Raw genomic sequence first — 20,857 nt, forward strand, 5'->3', positions numbered from 1 at the left:
ATTTCTGATGTTAGTTTTCACTCTCCGCTTTTGATGTTCTACTATAATTTAATGAGGAGTGTCATTCTGCATTTGCAAACCTTCTCAGGCACACACACGCAAGATGGTGGTGTAATGGACCATCAGGAAGCTGAGAGAAACAGTTTAGCTGTTGTGTTGCTGGGTATCAGGGGTGTTGTAAGCTTCTATATGTGTATTATGCATAGTAAGCATATGAAAGCTCTCAGAGGCGCTTCACAAGAAACACAGTTGCAGGGGCATTCATGCAAGAACTTAGACATGCCCACACATACATGTGTGCACACACAATGCTGGTGAGGCAGTGTTACATACATACTAAGCAGGTACCTCTGGAAGCATGATTTAAAGTCTCTCAATTATGTATCTGGTCAGATGCTGTGCTTGCTCACACCTCATTACACACACTCCTCTTTATCCCACTTCTTTGAGAAAGGAACTGAAAATGCCAGCCGCGCATTTAGCCAGGAGTGGTTAACATTTAGGAAAATAGAGAGGAAAAAGCAGATGGGGAGGAGAGGCGTAAGGCAAAGAGAGACGTCCTACATTCTGACAAATGAATCATCAGTCTAAATGAAGGTCTGACAAAAAAAAAAAAAAAAAACCCCACAGGAGGTGGGGAGATGAACACGGCATGACCAGGGCTGAACTGGGCCTCGGCCGCCCATGAGATAAAGGAATAACTCACTCGTCCTCCCTTGTGAGCTACTGCCCTTACACACAGAATGATTGCACCGTTACGGTTACTGACTGGCTCTCAGTCTGCAACTGATCACATCGTCACGATTACTGATGGCATTACCAAGGTAACTGATCACTTTGTCATGGAGACGCTGCTGGAGAAGAGAGTGGGAGGAGGACCCAGTATTTATTCCCCTGTAAAATGTCTCTCAGTGTGCGGGTTTGTGTTTGTCCTCAGATTTTTTTTGGTTAAAGATAAACAAAGTAAACTGCACACGGGGGAGGGAGGTAAATGAGCATTCAAGATGATGAGTCGATTTCCAAATAACTTCTGAAGGGCCTGGGGACACCGTTTGTTCAGCGTGAATGGTTAAGGTCAGAGCACAGTCAGTCAAGCAAGTAAAGCACTGTCTCTGCGCTGTGGTGCTTCTGCATGCTGTGTGTGTGTCTGTGTGTGTTTGTTTACATCAGTTTGCATTCGTGTGTGTCTGAATCGATAGCAGCAGGGTATGGCAGACTACGCTGTCGATAGTGCACATATGACAGAATTCAACTGGCTCACTTTTGTGCTATTGACCTGTACAGTTTGCCTCTGAACTCAATATAGCAGCTTACTTTTCCCCACATGAACGTGGAGAGGGTCTGCAGGTAGGCAAAAAGTCTGCACCAAAAATATAAAATTGCATACAAACGCCTTTCAGAAGATGCTGCATGATTGCTGATCTCATTACAAGAGGTTTAAAACCCATACTTCTCATTGCACCCACACACCTTGCTCATATTACTCCTGCCAAATCCAACAAATCTGGACCCCACTGGTACTTCAAGTACTAAAATGCTTTGCTGGACAGCTTTGAAAGCCAGACTACAGGGTTTTTTTTATCAGCAGGATAAGTATTTGCCTCAAGCACATTCACCTGAATAAATGAAGTATCATACTGATGAGACACACCACACTAGGGTAAATTGGGCCAGTGTGTGTTCATGTGTCTTTGTGTGTTTGTTGTTTGTGTTCAGCCACTAATTGGGCTGTGTCTGAATGGGTTTTTGTGTGTGTGTGTGTGTGTGTGTGTGTGTGTGTGTGTGGAGCACAGAGGGCCAATGAGGGTGGTGTAGACAGTTTAATGCCTCCGCTGAGGAATAAGGTTCAAGGACAGATCGCTCACTCTCTTTATCACACTTTCTCACTCTCTCTGTCTCCGTCCTTTGCTTCCCTCACTCCTACCTCTTTCGCTCAATTTTGTCTTCCTGTGGGATATTTAGCAATCCTTTCACTGCTCTCCATTAGGAGACTCCACCCTGCCCTGCATACACACAGACACACACGTGCACACACACCCAAGTCCACACACACACTCCAATTAGTGGCTAAACCAGAGACTAAGAGCAATTAGAGCAGGCTGAAATCCTCTAAGCTCTGCTGAGTTCACTCTATGTGTATCTGTGTGAGTGTGTGTGACTGTGTGTCTGAATCTGTGTTTATCCCTGTTTATGTGCTGGTCTGTGTCTGTTCCAATTAGGTGTGTCTGTCTGGCAAGCAGCCATGCAGCTTTACCTGGCTGTAGGACACTGATGCCAAGCAGGTTGGAAGTGCGGTTGGCCACTCTGCTCCAGCTGTTGTCATAGTTTCTCCTCCAAAGGATGGCGGTGCACTGGTACTTGCCCGCCTCACGCCGCCCTGCCCGGGTCACTGACAGCCGGAAGTTGGTGTTGGAGTGGGAGCGGTCCACTGTGGTGCGGGTTCCCAGCCCCAGCAACTGCTCCCCCCACTGCAGCGTGCCCTCACGGGTGAAAGTCACCAGGTCTTTGAACTCTCCCTGTTCCTCGTCATCAGCTTCTGTGCCAGCTGGCATGAAGCGCCAGGTGACGGAAGTGGGGACACGAGGGTTGTGGCGGGGCTTGACCAGGCACAGGAGGTCAAATGAGTCTCCAAAGGTTACAGATGGTGTCCGTGATGAGGCTGACACCATGAAGGAGGACTCTAGATGGTAGAAGAAGAGGAGAGAGGTTGTTAGGATGACACACGCAGTGATAAAGCCCTCAAAAGTAGAGTCCTGCTGAATGCATAATAATGGCATACCACAGCTTGGGTGTGATTGTGTCTGTTCTCTAAAAGCTTAAAGTTCAGCAAATGATGGGGGGGCTCATAATTGTATACAGGAAGGAACTTTCCTCTTAAGCAGGGCCACCAAGAGGAACAAAGCCCACTGCTGGAACAAATACAGTCTGTACTTAAAGTGCACTGACGTATTTATTGGTAAAGCAGTTCTCAGATGTCGCAAGCATTTTCTACCATCATTATGGCAAAAGAGCCTAAACACAGCCATTTTGCTTATGTATGTGCATGTGGATGTATGTACGACCCTGCGCTTGTGTGTAAGTATGAGGTTGTGTGCCTGACTGTGAGAGTGCTCCTCAAAATTAATGGTGATGCAACAAAGAAAACCCAGGGGAGAGATTTCCTCTAAGCGCCGATGTTCGATCTATGCCCAGCTCCTTGCCAAGTCTAAACTATCCTCATTAAGCTAAAAACATTCACCCAACTCCATATATTATTGCCAAGATACACCTACACTGGAATGCAAGGGAGACCGAGAGAGAGAGAGAGAGATAGAGTGAGATAGAATAGATAAAGAAAAATCCCTTTTATCCATGGCCCCTCTAATAACCTGGCCCTGCTGTGCCTATTCCGAGACATTTCAATGAATGTGAATGATTGAGCTTGAATATGAGAAAGACATACACGTCATACACAGATATTAAAAAAAAGAAAGTGGGAGGTGGAATGGAGAGATGTTCATGAAGTCTGATTTTTCCCAGATCAGATAATTCATTTCCTTGAGACTTAGCAGATTTCTCCATTATGTTCTTGTCATCAGCCCCGTCGCTTTCTCTCTGTCCCTCACCCTCTGTCTTCCTCTGACAGCCGTCATCCCCTGTGTCCTTCAGGGTGTGTAATCAATGGCTTTCCGTCCAGACTTGGCTACTGCTGGGACAGCCGCCTGGGGCCATAATTCTCTAATAGACAATAACTCTCCCTTCTCACTCTATCTCTCATCTCCCTGTGTCCCTCTTCCATCCATCCATCCATCCATTTCCCTCACTGTCTGCCTGCCTCTGTGACAGAAAAGAGGATTTCACGCCGATCCATTTTCCCATACAACTCAGTGCTTTTGTTTGTGTAAGAAAACATGAATGCATTTGTTTCCTTCACTATGCAAAGTGTGTGTGGTGAAGTATGTGTGTATCTGCTATACATTGGAGTGCGTAGACTTCTCACTTGTGCACACTTTGCCACCCCAGACATCCCGAGGGCCCGTTAAGCCAATCAGCTTGAAAGAGGACTCTACCGAGCACCTTTGTCTTCACCGTGGCAAAAAGAACACAAGATTCCAAGAGGAAATCCCTCTCCCACCCCCTCCAGGTCTTGTCAGCAAGCAGAGAGAATCCATAAAAGAGGAAGCTATGAACTACATTAAGGTACATTGATCGTATATTATATATTTAGCTGCAGCCTGTTGGGTTGTCCTCTGGTTCACTCAGAGGACAGGTCAGTATGAAGCCCAATCAGAGCCCAGAAAGAAACTTCAGCTCCATTTTCTCCATTTTTTATGTAAGTGAAAGTACTAAAGAAGCAAGGCAAGAGTTGTAGAAGAAAAGAAAGTAGAAATACAGAGAAAAAAAATGAACAAGTGCTCTGTCTGCATAGTAGGTTTAGGTCCAATAATACAGCATTTGGAAGCTAAAGTGAGAAAAATGAGGACAAAAACAAATCTGAGACAAAGTAAAACACGCACATTGACCGTCACACACCAGCGCACAGCTAGAAAATCCTTTGATCAACAAGCTCGGAGGAGAGAGAGAGAGGAGATGTCGAGGAGTGTAAGTGAAGAGAGACGAGCAGCTTGGACATCTTTTCCCTGATTTGCATAATACGTCCCTTGTTCCTCAAACTAATGTTTCTGTTGTTGCCCGAATTTAACAAATGGCCACTTAAAAACTGACATCTTTTCTCTGCAGCACCGCTGTGTGTTGCTGCAGGGAGCTAATCCATTGGTTGTGTGTGTGTGTGTGTATGTATGTGTATTGAGCCTAGTGCTCTTGGCCTGCCAGCTCCTCACTGCTCCGCTCCAGTGGCTTCCTCAGCCTGTACCGAGGATGTTAAGCTTAACTCAGCTCTGACAGAGGAGACCCACAGACTGTGAAACACATTGCCGCTGCATTTCCATTCTAATAATTCTGGCTAATCCATATGGGTGTGTGTGAGTGTGTGCGTGCGTCTGTGATGGGTGTCATGAAAGCACTGCTCTTGACGCGTGGCAGGTGGTTTGAGAGAGAATGTGTGTGTGTGTGTGTGTGTGTGTGTGTGTGTGTGTGTTTGTGTCATAATAGCTCTTTCCCCTGGGCGGTGCATGAATAAACCATGGTGTATTCCAATATGTGGACTGCATGTTCTGCCTGAGCCATTCATCAGTCTTAAGTAAATCACAAACCATATGCCTCTCTCTCATTTTGTGTGCATGTGCAGACGCACTAGAGTTTACATGCTTTGCTGACTTGGAGGTATTAGAATATACACAATTTTGGGGTTAAATTAGGCTGAAATAACTTACCAACAGTCTTAACGGTGACTGTTTTGGTGGCTGACTTCTCTCCTATCTTCTCCCAGTTTAGCTCTGGTTCAGTGCTGGTCTGAAGCCACTCGGTGGCTGTGCAGCGGTACTGGCCCTCATCCCCAGGTAAGGCATTGTACAGGGACAGAGAGAATGTGTCTGCTCGCACCTTCTCCACACGTATCTCCCCATAGCTGGAGCGCTCTCTGTAGGTGGGGCTGTGCCAAACCATGCCATCCCGATCCAAAGAGGCCACCTCCTGGGCCGGTCCAGTTGCTTGCTTGTCTGCCCACTGCCAGACAACGGACAGGGGCCCTGTAGTGGACTGGACCGAGCAGATCAACTGGATCACGTCGCCCTCTAGGACCTCTGAGGAGTTACTGGTCAATGACACTGTGATGTTGCTCTCTGAGAGGGAAGAGAAAAGAGAGAGACAGAGAGAAAAAGAGTGAGACGATGAGTTGAGCATGAGAAGTATGAATCTGAGACAGGACGTATAAAGACAGGTGGGGAAGGAGTTAGACAAAGCTCCTCAAAATCTCAACTCCTTCTCACACTGAATCCCTCAGACAACAAAAATCACACTCAGTGTTAAAACATTCACAGAGTACAGGAGGCCAGGGGCAATAAAACAAATTGTTGAGCCAATTCCCAGGAGTATAACACAATCCTGTGCAAGTGCTGTGCAGGTAAGTTTGCATGCTTATGTGTGCGTAAGAGCGTGTGTGTGTGGGAGGACGATAGTGCAGTTTCGAACTGGCCTCGGGCACATTAGAGTGACATCCATGGAAGAGGCCCTGGTGAGTTTGTGTGTGTGGGTTGAGATTCTCTTTCTGAACCCTGTATAGCTTGTTGACCAAGTCCACACAGGCACAGGAAAGAAGACTGAGATCACAGGGCTCATCGGCACTTTAGAAGTAGAGGAGGATAAAAGTCTTTACTGGCTTTTCTGCTCTGTTTTTCTGCTTTATCTTGACTTTCACCACTTCAGCGTCCATCAAACATTATGGAGCTGTGCTTGACCCAGAAGCTCTATTAGCCCTATGGGGGTTCACACTGCTGTCTCTTGGGGGTGTGGCTCAGGGTTTCTCTCTTTTTTTTTCTCCCCTCAGGCCAAGCTCTGCTGCTTCCCTGTCAGCTCGCTGGCCCTCCTAATAAGCATGAGCTCTCTGTGAATATGGAGTAAACTAGCTTTTTACTTCTATCACACTCAAATGAACAAAAGGAAAACCCTTCATCCTTTTCTTGTTCCTTTCTGTATTTCATATTAACAACTTTATAGTTTTCCACAGCTATAAACATAGCGTATTCTATCATTTTTTGACACTGAGACAGTTATAAATGTAGATTCATACATCCTGCCTCCCTTAAAATAGTTTCTGGACAGCTTTTGCTTCTCTAACGTTCCTATTTCCTTCTCTTTGAACTTGAATTATTTTCATTTTTCCCCACTAGCTGCTCCATCTGTTTTTTTTTTAAACTACTGAGAGCATTTTCTCCCCATTACAGTATTTTTTCCCTACTCTGTCTTTTGTCATTTCTATCTGCATGATAGAGATTCAGTGTGGCATGTAAGCAATCTCTCCCTTTCTCATTGCAAAGGTAAACTCATCCATCAATGCTGATTTGTCAGAAGTGTTTACCTCTGTTTTTCCTTTGCTGTCACCTTTGCCTGCCGCTGACTCATCAACTTTAACCCCTGTCACACCCTATTACCAACTCTCACCCAATTCCCAATTAAAGTGATGAAGAACATCTTGAAACTGTGCATACTCCCGTGTGTGTGTGAGTGTGCGGGCACAGGTAAGCAAAAGCAGACATGGGAGGACAGTTTGTGCATGAAATAAATACCGCCTGACCGCTGCTGTGTTTCCTGGAAGTTCTCCTCCAATAACCATGGCTATTATCCTGTGTAAACACTATAAACATCTTTTATAGGGAATTAAGGTCTTTTGTTGGAAAAACAAAACCTCCCATACAGAGAGGTTCCCAGGAGACCGCTGCAGGCTTGGGGCCATTGTTTTTGGGCTGATTTAGCAGGGGGTGCGGAGCGGTCAGGATAACGTAGCGCTGACTGCTTGAGAGGAGATTCTAGTCTGTGGTTATCAGGCTTTATTATAGTGGTAGCAGCTGGCTCCACACACTATTCCAGTCCTAAGAGACATGGAGGCACAAAGAGAAGAGGGGATGGAGCATATGACCCAAGCTGATGGAAGGGCGTTTTCCTGCTGCCGCTGACAGCAATCTCAGTGACAGATGAGAGGACTGTCAGCAGGGTTTTGAAGGTTTGACTGTAAATTTGCATCAGTCAGCTGCAAGCCGAACACAACCCAAGCAGCCAGCCCTGCTTAACCCAGCTGAAGAGCACTGCCCCAGCAGAGCACATTAATTTAGCCTGGGGAACCACTTAGAGGGCCCTGGAGATATAGGCCCCTTTCTCTGCTTCTTTTCTTTTTCCACGGCTTCATTTCATGGCTGTTAGCTCAGCCTCCTTGAGTCTGGACTCCTCTGCTCTCCATTATCTCCATTATCCTACTATAGTGCCGTGCCCCCCCCCCCCCCCCCCCCACACACACACCCACCCACCCACCCTCCAAGCTAAGCCAAGGAAATGGAAAGGACCATAATGCTGCATTACCAATCCTTAGCAATCCACTCAAACAGAAAATACATCAGGAATAAGAGCACCATTATCCTTTCCCCTCTTACTCACAGCTAACAATAGAGGCTGTGCAGCTATCTGTTATAGGCCACCTTGTAGAGTGAGCGAGGGAGGGAGAGAGGAGAGAGAGAGAGAGAGAGAGAGAGAGAGAGAGAGAGAGAGAGAGAGAGAGAGAGAGAGAGAGAGAGAGAGAGAGAGAGGGAGAAAGGCCAGAGAGGAACACAGTCTGACATTCTCCATGGCCTATATGAAGATAAAACTCAACTTATTATGAAAAGCTCATCATTCTTAGTGTAATTGACAACTAAGGACAGGACAAGTAAGCCAGTGGCCTCATGAACAAATGACTACTCACTGAGTGCCTGGACTGTGATCTGGACATTGCGCGACCTCTTGCTGCGGTCGATGAAGTCTCCCGTGGGTGTCTTCTCCCGCTCAGTAACGCGGCAGATGTATTTCCCAGAATCTTCGGGGCGTAGGTGCTGCAGCTTGAGAAGGTGCACGTTGGGGCTCTCTTTACGTACGGTCATGTGACCGGCTGCCTCACGGGCGACATAATCGGGGCCCAGGACAGGCACGGCACTGGGGCCCACCACGGCCACCGGTGAGCTGCTGAAGACCCACGACACCGAGAAGAAACGCTCGGGAACATTCTGGGCCTCAATGGTGCAGCGAAGCTCCAGCGGCTCACCGGCCGTGAAGGACCGTCGCTCCGTGCTCACCTGGATGCTGAAGTCCCGATCTGAGGGAATATTAGAGGGATATTTAGTAGAACAAAAAAAAAAACCAACAAAGTTATGTACTATATGGGAAACACTCAGTGATACAACTCTATGATATATGAATATGAAACAAAAAAGCAAATCTCTTTTTGAGTGTTTCACATAACTGTAGCTTAGTAAGATAAGACATTTTCATCAAATACCAGTAAATGCGCAAAACCCTTGAACACAGCACTAGATTTTAAATGAAACAGCAGAATCGAAGGAGCGTAGGTGTGGAGGAGACATTTGTTATGTTCTCGAACAACTTGCTCCTGATTTCTAAAACAAGACTGATGTCTAAATATGGGCTACGAATGAAATACATAACACTGCTGTGTTTCTTTAACATCCACAACCTGGGAAGCTGAACCTGCATGCTAAGAGAGACAGAGAGAGAGAGAGAGAGAGAGAGAGAGAGAGAGAGAGAGAGAGAGAGATGGGGGGCGAGGGGGGTAAAGGTGGGGGTTAAGTTGGTCAAGGATAGGAGGGGGGCAATAAACTAGCATAAGTTGCATCAGTGCAGAACAGGGACAGCACAGAAACCAGAGAAGGTTGAGGTCACACGGTGCATCACGCTGGTAAAACGCTGATCTTTCAGAGAGCACCCCCTCCCCCCCGCCTTGGTTTCACCTCTGCAATAAAAAACACATCTAATTAAAATTCTCTTCAGCAGTCTGAAACAGAGTCAGGCGCTCACTCTTCCTCCTCCTGCACGGTCTAAGACAGAACAGGCAGAGTAAACACTGCTGGTGCTGGTTCCTCTACTTGGCGAAATTATACTTGTTGTCTGCGCATGTGCTGTTCTGTTTGCATGTGTGTATGGCTGTGTGTTCAGCTTTATTTGCTGTATTAATTTCCAGATGATGAACACGTTATGTATCAGAGATGGAGGCTTTGCCTCCCAGGGAGGTGATAGCTCTGAGCTGTAATTACAAAGACTTTAAACAGACTTCCTGAGAAACACACTCGTGGAGAAGTTCAAAGCCTGCCGCTGGTATGGAGCTCGTTATGCAGGGGAACATTATGATGGAAAGGAGGTGGATACTGTTTTGACATACACAAACACCTGAATGCTCACATACACACACAAGATATTGACATACAAACACAAAGTGTGTTTACTTGTGCGGAAACAATCATCGCGTACCAATGAATACAAGATTAATTTTTGACAATTGTGATAACAAATTTATAGTTTATGCCATTAATTAAAAAAAGCACCAAACATTCTCTAGTACCAGCTCTTCAAATATGAGGATCTGCTGTTTTTCTCAGTTTTTATATCACTGTAAATTTAATTTTTACACAAATACATGCACATAATGGCATTGGCTTGAAGAGAACTCATAAATGCCAAAACAAAGAACAGCCTAGCTACAACAAGAGCAAGACACTGTATTATAACATTTGAATGTCGTAATACAATGACCTACTTTGAATGGAACCGGTCAGCACTCAGTCTGCAGCTCTGTTAGGACCCTGTTTTACAGGAAGAGTTCAACTGAGAGGATGCAGAGACTCAGGATAGAAAACAATGGTCAGTACAAGTAGCAGACGGACTAAGGAGGAAGTGGGTGATGGAGAAAAACTGAGGGAGCAGGAAAAAAACATGCAGTGATGAGACATGACTGCAGAAAATGAGCGGTGATGTGAGAGTGGGGAACAAAGGAGGAGGTGAGAGAAAAGAGAAAGAAAGAGAGAGATAGTAAAAAACAGAGAGTGAAGGGTGCATTAGGATTCTGTCCGTTGCTCCTCTCTCTGATGCCGGCTGTGGGTGATTAGTTAGTGATGGGGCTGTCTTGAGATCCACTCCATCTTTTATAATAGGCGTATAATGGAGGAGCTGCTGCCTCTCTCTAAATTCCTCTGTCTTTCTGTCAAACATGCACTTGGACAGGTGCACACATCAAATACACAACAAGTTTAGCCTAAAGATATGCAAGTTGGGCCCTCATCATGCAATAGAAGAAAATCTAAATAAATTATCTCTGTCACACACATACACACACACTTTAGTTTGAGCACTCTCACCCACAGCCGTGCACTGTACCACAAGGCTGCTGTATTCTCTTTGTCACACAACAACACCTCCATCCATTATAGATCACAGAGAAGACAAAGAGTGACGAAGGGTGCTGAGAAGGGAGCTCTTTGTGCCTTTTGTCTCCTCTCTGAAGTAGCAGGAAGTCATCTGGCAAACCTGCTTTACATCTGAGTTACCACTCTCCTTCTCATCTACCCAGCACTATCTGGGGCACCATCAAGTTGTATTGGTCCAGAGCGGATCTGATGCTTAATGGAGAAAGGCGAAACGATTCCACTTTGAAGTGATTTACTGGCATGAGACACTTGCCACTGTGTGCTGCCTTGGTAAATGAGCTAATGTCAAAACAGTTTATCACCCATCTCCGTGGCCCTTCCTCGGAGGCATACAAGGAGATTCTTTATGTATGTGGAATACAGCACAGCTGGTGTGATGGGGTCAAGTTGGGTGGGAGGTTATGAGGACGTGTGAGGAGTCGTAAAGCCGTCTTTGTTTCTGGACCATCAAGTCTGGATGTTGACAGCTTAATAGATCATTATCATATGAGGCATATTCATCAGTCATCCACCTCAACACACTCTTTGTTTCTACCACATTATTCCATCATGCACCCCTTATTACTTACTCAACCCCAAGTCTCTCTGCCATCCTTCCCTCCTCCCTCCTCTTCCTCCCTCAGTTGGTAACTCCCTTCCTCCCTTCCGTTAGACAAGGGAGATCTCCTACTTCAGAGCTTGCAACCTCCCTACACTAGCACAGATTCTCCCACTAATGCTCTCAAGCACAAACTACACTGGTGTAATTGTTGGAGAGGAGTGATTGAAAAACCCGTTCTTGGCTTCTGATCTCTGGGCCACTCATTGCCTGGAGTGATTGTGCATGTAGAAGCCATAGGTCTCCTGTGTCAAACACCCACGCTGTTCGGAGCTGGTTAAATTATTCTTGGATGCGCTTGTAATGTTACCCATCAAACAGACACAAATACAAAAGTGGGGAGTCTGTGGAGGTTTGGTTAAGCCCTTTTTAGTAAGCTAATGAGCTTAGTGTGAGATACTGATCAGCAATCAGAGGAAGCCAGCCCACATGCAAGCGTGTGTGCTTGTCAAAAGGACAGGGATCTAAGAGTAGACCAGCCTTTACCCTCTCTCCCTCCTCTTTTTCACAGAATCTCTTCCCTTTACTCACCAGTAGGCTGAATGCGGAGCTGAGTTTTGTCGCTCTGCTTGCGGGTCATGGCAAACCAGCTGCCGTCTGGGTCCTGAATCCACTCAGCAGCCTGGCAGTAGAGCAGGCCCTGGTCCACCGGCTGCAGCTTGTGAATGGTCAGCCTGTAGGCCGTGGCACTGGTTTTATCCAGCCTGAGGTCCCCTGCTGCCATCCTCTGCCGGTATGGTCCCCCAGAGCGGAGAACAAAGTCCCTTGACAAGGTGACTAGCTCCTGAGGTGGGGCAGCTGCATCCTCTGGAGATCGAAGGTACCAACCCACTGACAAGTGAGTGTGCTGCATGGTGGTCCGAGACACCTCGCACGCAAGCTGTAGAGTGTCGCCTTCCACCTTGGACAGAGTCTGGGCTGGAGCTGTTATTGTCAACGAATCAGCGATGACTACAAAAATAAAGAAAAGAAGAAGACAGAAAATTAGCAAGTGTCGTTCCAAGTGTTGGAATATGTGGAGCCTGGGGGGATGTAAGTGCACATTAGAACCCCCTACCAGTATATACATAAAAAAAAATCCTCAAATGCCATGCAATTCTGTTCAAGATGGAGGACTCGCCATAATAAAACAGCCTATTTTGATTTACACAATTATGGAAGTGAAAATAAACAGGGATTCTGCTGTAACTGCTTCAAAATCTGATTTACTCCCCATTGTGAGGAAAAGGTGTTAATGCAACCAAGCCTTTGTTCTGAGGTGACTGCTCTCTATTTCCTTTTTCATATGTGACTTTCACATGTCACCATGCGTTGATGGCATTTTCTCTATCTCACACAGTCAGATGCCTCCAGAGACCCCTCTGGCACTTCTTTCAGACTGATTATATCCCACATGGTTTGCTGTGGCAAAGATAAGAGCTCCACACTGGAAACTTAGTCATGCTCCCTCTCACTAAACTTTTCAAACATTTTTTTGATCACACATACTAAATATACAAACTGCCAGTAAAAATTGCTGTAATAAATTCAGCCCAGCCCTTCTATCTACAATACAACTGTGAACAGAGCACGGACTTCAAGCCAGATGTTGCCAACAGGGGAGATGAGAGAGGGGGGCAGTCAAGAGCAAGGAAGCAACAGAGACATCAAGATGTGATCATTTCAGGAAGAAGGCTGGAAACATTCCAAGCATTGACAGAAATAAACACGTATAGCTTTAAAAGAAGAGCCTTTATTAGCTAAAGAGGTATTTTTGGATGTGTACCAGGGCACTGCTGTATATACAATGTGTGTGTGTGTGTGTGTGTGTGTGTGTGTGCGTGCGTGTGTGTGTGTGGAATAGAGATAGTACTGGACCTAAGATTCCAAAACATCATGTATTAGTGACGACCAAAAAGAAGAGAGGTCTTCAGGTTATAATTTAAAAAAAAAAAAAGCAGTGCCAGTGTTCTCAGTGTGAGCTCTAACAACTGTGTTTGGATGTGAGTGACTTCCCAAGACTCACACACACACACACACACACACACACACACACACACACACACACACGTATGCTCATGATGCCTAAAAAGTGGTTGTGTTCACAATGGACAGCAGTCAACCATTTAAGCTAGGCTAGGATAAAATGAATTCAGTGAATAATACCAAGAGAAGCTTTCTTGTATTGCCATGTGGTGACTGGGAGCCTTTCTTAGAAGCCGGAAAATGGAATTGCTTTGTGTGTGTATATGCTAGTGGAGTGCTTTGTGAAGATGTTTGGCTATTCAGGCTCTTAAGGGATTGTGATTGTGAAGACTACAAATCAGCACGTTTGAGGTCTGTACTTCTCCTCCGCTCACCTGCTATGACTAAACACAGATGCATGAAAAGGGTTTCTTCCTGCATTCTTGGGAATGTATGCAGGTGCATACTACATGCATGCACACACAGTAAACGTCCATCTGTGTGTGTGTGTGTTCACGTAACTGAGTGGAAGAACGAGGAAAATTGAGAGATGGGTATTGCAAGAACAGAGAAGACGACACTGGTAATGAAACGAATAGGTGGAGGGGGACAAAGGCAGAGAGATCAGAGAAAAAAAGATGGAGTGGGAGGAGAGAAGAGGCTTGACATCTGGTTACTGGAGTTTAACAAGACACTCAAAGAAAGAAACAACGATAAAACAGGAGTGACAGGAAAATAAAGTGAGTAATCAGGTGGGTCAGACACAGTGGCACTTTAATGAGATGCTACATTCTGGAGATATTTACAGTAAGCCCAGACAAGAATAAACAGTTTCCTGCGACGGTTTGAAGTAGTCTTGAAAATACTGATGAGGTCGGACTGAATATATCATCTAATCCACTGCTAAATTACCTTCAGTGCTTGATAAACAGTCTAGCAGCAAGGGAGGCTAATGGTAGTCATGGGCAGCAATAAAACTACTCTGCTGATATATTTGTTTGTTGGTTGTATGATAAAATGGCAAACATGGGAATCTTACTGGGTCTGTATCAGAGTTTATATTCAGATCCTTTATTTATAAGAGGTTAAGGCTGAGCATTCTGCCTCTCCTAATGGCTGTAACTTCAATATTAATATTTACTAATTTTCACTGGAATCATATTGGGATAATATGGTGTCTGGTGTTATTGTTCTACAAATCTGTGTTGTCTAAATGAATGAATGATTCTAAGTGATTAAATATAAACTAAATAAATTAAGATTGATAATTAAACAACTTCAAGTAAATGACCATTTTCACTACGGAAGTATCACTAACGTCTGACTCTGCTCTTGAAGGACCTGGCCTTGCCAAGTCCTCTCACTCTGATTCTCCAGTCAACACTGAGTGAACGGCAGCCTCACACAGCAGACATACTGTTACCACAACAACACATCTATGTCACAACCTGCCATTGCCATAGCAACCCTCCCACAATGATGCTGTGGGCGTCTGAGAACACCCTGGAGTTACTATAACAACCCCCCCACAACACCTACCCAATTTCGAACCCGACCGTCGTCCCACCTTTGGAACAGAGCATGAAAACAGCCAGCTTATTCTTCATGTCCCTTGTCCCACTTCTTATAGAGATATTTGACACATAAAATCCTCTGGGCCAATCAGATCCCTACACACAGATATATCTGGAAGACAGCGCCAATCAGATAGCACCAGCCAATCTCAGTATTTCCAAGGGTCGCGCCGAGGTTGTAAACACACCAAGATCCTCCAATAGCCCAACTGACCTCAATCTGGGAAGGATTAAGAACAGCGTGAGATGGCATTCTCTGGCTCACACTCAAAAGTGAGTGTGTGTGTATTTATACTCGTGTTTGTCACTTGTGAGGACACTGTATTGACTTACTTTACCTTAACCATATCTACTGTATGCCTAATTACAACAATTATAATAGCCAGAAAAGACAAATCTGGGAATAGTCTATGTTTTGCCATTAAGTGTAGCCAAAACCTGATATAGAATTGCTATATAGCTAAAGACACAACATATATTTTGTTATCCAAAAACTATTAAATTGTACTATTATATACTATTTAAATATACTAATATATACTGTACTATACTATTACTAACACATTAATGAGCCACACCATGTCATTGTATGTTTCTTTAGTATGATGAACATGGGCATGATAGTTTAAGTTAATTTTCCATTCAGCATCCTGCAGCACACTAAATGTGCATCAACCCCCAGCTGAAAACAGTCCCTATCTAACTTAATTTAATATCCCTCACTAACACCGACAAAGCTGCCAGAGAAAGTGCACTAAAGTTGATGGAAATGGCGATGGGAAAGCATAAGTTATTCAAAACATTTAGCATCACATTTGGTAATTTCACCACCACCAAAAACTGTGCGCGTGTTCACAGCAACTCAATGAGCCAATCACTATTACTTAAGGATTCTATGAAGGATTTAAGCTTCCTTATGTGTATCACATTCTCAAAGACTGGAATCTCAAAGTGCTAGCGATTAAAACATTTTTTCCACATAAATCAGGTAATCTTTCACTTTTTGAGACGGAGGTTCTCGTGTGGATGTGAAGAAAAACATGTCTGTGTTATTCTGCTTTTTTTTTTTGACTGACACAGAAGCTGTCAATCCTTTATAAATCTTTAAAACTACTCTCTTCCTGCTCTACCTCATCTGCAATTTTTACTTTCATCTCTCTGCATTCCCGATCTTCCCCTACTCTCTCAGCCCTCTGAAGTGAGCGATGGTTGTCATCCCTCAAGCTGGCCTTTTAAGTCCAGTCACACAGGGATAGAAGTGTGGGGGACACGAGGACACAAAAATAGAGGAAAAGAGATTTGGCAAAGACGACACAAGAAGAAAAAAAAAAAAAAGAAGATCATTTATGAAGTCTGATCTGTACATTTTGCATGCGCCCAAACTTTAAATATCTCTCTACAGTGTGTGAAATGGCTAGTGAAGTTGCAGAAGCAGAAAAGATTCCTTACAGGAAAAAAAAGAAGTTACAGGAAATCAAACAGCAGTATGTTTTTGTGTGTTCAGTGTTTTCGCATATGAGTGTTTGTGGGAACGTGGTTTTTAAAGATGGAACAAAAAGAGCAGATAGTGAAGATCCAACCACCTGACACCTTGCGCTCTCTGTTGCGGTCTTGTCATGGAAGAAGATGATTACATGAGGAACTGGAGAGATTCACAGAGCCCTATATATCTTACCACGGCTACAAATGCTCACATAAGCATGCGCTCTCTCCTTTCAGCAACACAAATAACACATGTATGCACCCACACAGATGTCATTTCATTGTGTTTCTCAGCATTTGCTGGCACATCTGAGTGTGTTGTAAGTGTAAAGGCAGCAACTTTCTGGCTCAGTTGTTTATTTCACTGAGAGTCTGGTGGTAGCTTAGCCTCAGTTTGGAAGTGCCAAACTTTTGCCATTGGCTGCTGGCCAATCAAAATGAAGGAGTAGATAGGAAGGTGTGTAACAATGGCAATATTCACGAGGGAGCTTTTCTTTCACATATATTTGAATTCATTTATGCCTGCTGGCCAACACTGCAAAAAAAAAAAAAAAATATGTGGTGAGGCAATTAGCAGAAACTCCTATGAGAGCCGATGAGTTGACCCTACTGACTACACCATGTGACCAAAAGTATGTGGACACAAGAACAAATTATCTGGGTATCTACTTTACCCCAAAACCATGGGTTTTATTCTACCCTGTGCTTTCCTGGGAAGGTGTTGCACAAGATTTTGAAAACTGGCTGCAGGGGTTTGCGCCCATTCAGCCACAGAAGCAATAGGGAGGCTGGGCACAGAGACTAAGTGATAAAGCCTGACTCACAGCCAGCAAAACAATTTATCCCAAAAGTGCTTCATGGGTTTGGGTTAGGGCTCTATGCAAGCCAAGTCAAGTTCTTCCAAACCAAACCCAGAAACCCTTTTTTTGGGCTGTGCTTTCTGCTCGGGCAGTGCTGTTAAAGGACGTCATCAAACTGTTGCTGTAAAACGCTGTAAGACTAAGATTTCACTAAGGGCCCAAACCCAACGCATGGAAAAAACCTCAATCTAAAAGCACACAAAAGTATATGGACCAGGGTGAGTCCACACACTTTTGCCCTACAGTGTATGACATACACAATCCTACTGCCAAGCACTGCAGATGTTCAGCCACAGCTGAAGTGGTTACCGCTTTCCAGTGTGTAACGGCCTTAAGTGTCTGTTTGTGTGTGTGCTACTGCAAAGCAAATGACCATTTGGCAAAGCCAGTAGGGTAATTATTGTTAATTACTCTGTGAAACTGAGAGTACTGCTGAGAGGAAAACAGAGCGAGTGGGCGACCCTCTGCTCCACTTCATGTGAGTCCAGCCTCATCGCTAAGCAGACGTCACGCACTGACCCAGGATGTTTGCAACACATGCAGGCACATTAGGTCAGGAAGTAATAGAAAGAGAGATAAATAGAAACTGTGCCTACACCTGTCTTTCTCATACTTATTAACCATTATCCTGCCCATTCACATCCTCCACTCCTTTGTTCTTCTCTGTGAGGGCTGTTGTTGAGTCAGAATGAGGGCTGAAGAGGTTCAACTGGGAAACTGGAAGAGAGGAGGATAAAGTGGGAGGAAGAGGAAAGAAGGTGAGGATGAAGACATAGGAAACGGAAGAAAGGAGAAAAGATGAATAACAAAAGAGGCAGTGCTCTTTTGCTCGATACATCCCACAAACCACCACGCACGTACACACCAACTCTACATGATTCCTGTGCAGGAAGTCGAAAATCTACTTCAGTTAGATTATTATCATGTTTGTAGCTTATATAAATATATAGTGTACTTTTCCAGTCTGACAGGAAAATCGGCCAGAGTAAGGATCATGCGTTGGGGCCAAGAACCAGACATGTGGGAACCATCTTTAACAGAGAAGAAAGGGGTGATGGCCAAAAAAAAAAAACACAGAAGTCGGGAGTTGAAGGCTCCAGTGTGGGATCTAGGTCCACAGCAGACCTAGATCCCACACTAATACAACCCACGCACATGATTAGATGAGTCCCGCACCTAATTGACTCTAAGATACAGAACACCACTTCTTCATGTGTATACGTCTGTGTTTTCACATACAGTATTTATGTGTTGTGCATTGCATGGACCCAGGTAAACAATTACGTGTTCATTAAGTTCTCATGTCAAAATATTGTGTTTCTTAATATGACATTCTCCTGTAAATTTATGGCAGTTTGTTGCTAAGGTGCCGCTATTAGTAAGGCATGTGTTTTTTTTTTTATCTTTTTAATCCACAATTTTCAGTACCAAATTTTATATTTCCATTTACTCAACCATTGTGCTCCCTGTTGAAAGAAGCTGTTCTCTGTGTAGGTCACCATAAACTAGATGCTATGATGAGCACACCTTAGAAAAACTGACGAAAAACAAAATCTGTAGAGTTAAATTGGGGGAAAATTGCAAAAGCGTTAAAGAATTTGTTGATGTTGTGACTTGCAGATGATGCCTTGGAACACGACGAGAAACAAGAAACACGACAGCACATTCATTAGTCTGTATGTGGATCGTACTGTGGACTCACTTGCAATTATCTGTAACTAGCTAACAGCACTCAGTTTGAAAAGCTGTCAAACATTTGACGTTGACACAGCTAAGGCCTTGGTCAGAGGCATGAATGAGATTCGTATTGCTGAATTCATTTGGACATGGGGAGTAAATGCTTACACAACACACTGATCACATCACATTCATCCATGTCCAACACAAGCAACAAAACCTTAGACTTTTTCACTATTGCATAATTACTATATCTGCAAAATGTAGGACCTTGAGTGCATACATTCATTACCCATCAGCAGTCATAGATTTTAATTTTTTTGAATATTCAAGTAAGTTATCTTAAAAATATGCCAGTCTTTTTCTCAAATGTTACTTTCCCTCTGCAGATCAATGCAGCCATGTAGTTGAAGCAGTTTTCATTTTGGCTCTGTGTTGCATGTCAACCCTTGTCTGTCTTTCTGTTGATATTTAAGGAACGATAAACTAGAGTTTTCTACATTTACTGAAATCTCTAAGCAGATATGATCGGGTCAAAAAGAAGCAACATGCTAAGTATTCCTTTCCAAAATAAGTGAGTACAGAATAAAGTGGTCCTTGCTTATTGCTTATTATCAGGATCATGGACCAATATATTGAGAATAAACCCCTATCATATTAACCCATAGTGTAAACTGCTTGATTTTGAGATTTTATAAAACAAACTGGTACAAATTAATAAATTTGTCTATAATTTGCTTTTTAAATGAGGCACTATGAATTTGAATGTCTTACATTATCCTATCTGATCAAAGAGGCTTCCATGCGGCCCTATCATAACACGCCACTTCCAATCTTCTAAAAAATGTGGAGAGATGAAATAGAAATAAAGAGGGGATAAAAGAAAAGGATGAGAGGATATGAGAGATCTTACAGATGCTGTTATGAGATTTTCAGTTAGGAGCTGTGAGGTCCCCTGCTAATGAAACATCACTCTTGGTGGGTGAGTGTAGGGTGTGTGTCCTGTGCTATAACACAGAGGTCACAGTGACTGAAAGGAAGAGGCCTCTTCATTTAATAAAGGGGTCTCTGAAGCAATCTTTTCTGTCTCCTTACACCGTCATTCTTCTTCAGGCTCTGCCCCATTTTTCTGCTCACAATTTTCTCCTCGCTTGAGATTTATTCCATCTATGTAACCCCCCATCCCACCCCCCTTTCGTTAGACAACTTGCTTGTCAGCACCCAATTATCACTTATTCTGTTTTTCTAAGCCTCCTTCCTCCCCCAGCTCGCCCTCCACATGACTGTCTTAGAACACAGGCAGGCACATTTTATTGAGTGCTGATCCCTCTTTAACCAGCTTATACCCTACATGTCAGTCAGACAAAGACCATATTGAAAGTTTTTTTTTGTTTTTATCCTAGGGGGGTTATAAAAACCAGTAAAGGAAGTAACATCTGCTCTGTGTGTGTTAGTGTGTGTGAGAAGGACACAGAAACAGAGCTAGGCCCCTGTGGCTAATACTGCTCATTATACCTACAGGTAGAAGAAGAGGCACATCAAAAATCAGGCAGTCTCACCCTCTCCCTTACACACCCACGCTGAAACACACACGCATAGGCAATCCCGAGGGGATAGCTGCTCTCTGACACACACAGCGTAATATCACTGACTGAGGTACTCCCGTCTACTCACCCAAACATTTCCTCCGGAGCTATGACTCAGCCATACTGGGTCACTGAATTATCAGCAGTCCTAAGGGGAGTGCTGTTAATTAATATTATTTTTCAGAAGAACATGTAGTAAGTTCATGACAAAACTTACTGGCATGGCATGTTTTTACTAGCATGTGCTGAGTAGCAAAGTGCATGAATTTAGAAGGCCACTAACTCTATCATAGATCAT

General features: G+C 44.1%; 1 protein-coding gene across 1 annotated transcript in view; it reads right to left on the bottom strand.

Moving 5' to 3' along the window:
* LOC121194763 (immunoglobulin superfamily member 3-like) overlaps nt 1-20,857 on the bottom strand; it is a 65,634-nt gene that overhangs the window by 15,349 nt on the left and 29,428 nt on the right. Inside the window, exons 3-6 of the mRNA XM_041057777.1 lie at nt 11,968-12,387; nt 8,330-8,716; nt 5,313-5,720; nt 2,255-2,680 (exon numbers count right to left, since the gene is read on the bottom strand). Coding sequence (XP_040913711.1) covers nt 2,255-2,680; nt 5,313-5,720; nt 8,330-8,716; nt 11,968-12,387 — 1,641 coding nt within the window. The remainder of the gene's footprint in view (nt 1-2,254; nt 2,681-5,312; nt 5,721-8,329; nt 8,717-11,967; nt 12,388-20,857) is intronic.

Source organism: Toxotes jaculatrix, chromosome 15, assembly GCF_017976425.1.
Source record: "Toxotes jaculatrix isolate fToxJac2 chromosome 15, fToxJac2.pri, whole genome shotgun sequence".
In the NCBI taxonomy this organism is placed as follows: Eukaryota; Metazoa; Chordata; class Actinopteri; family Toxotidae; genus Toxotes; species Toxotes jaculatrix.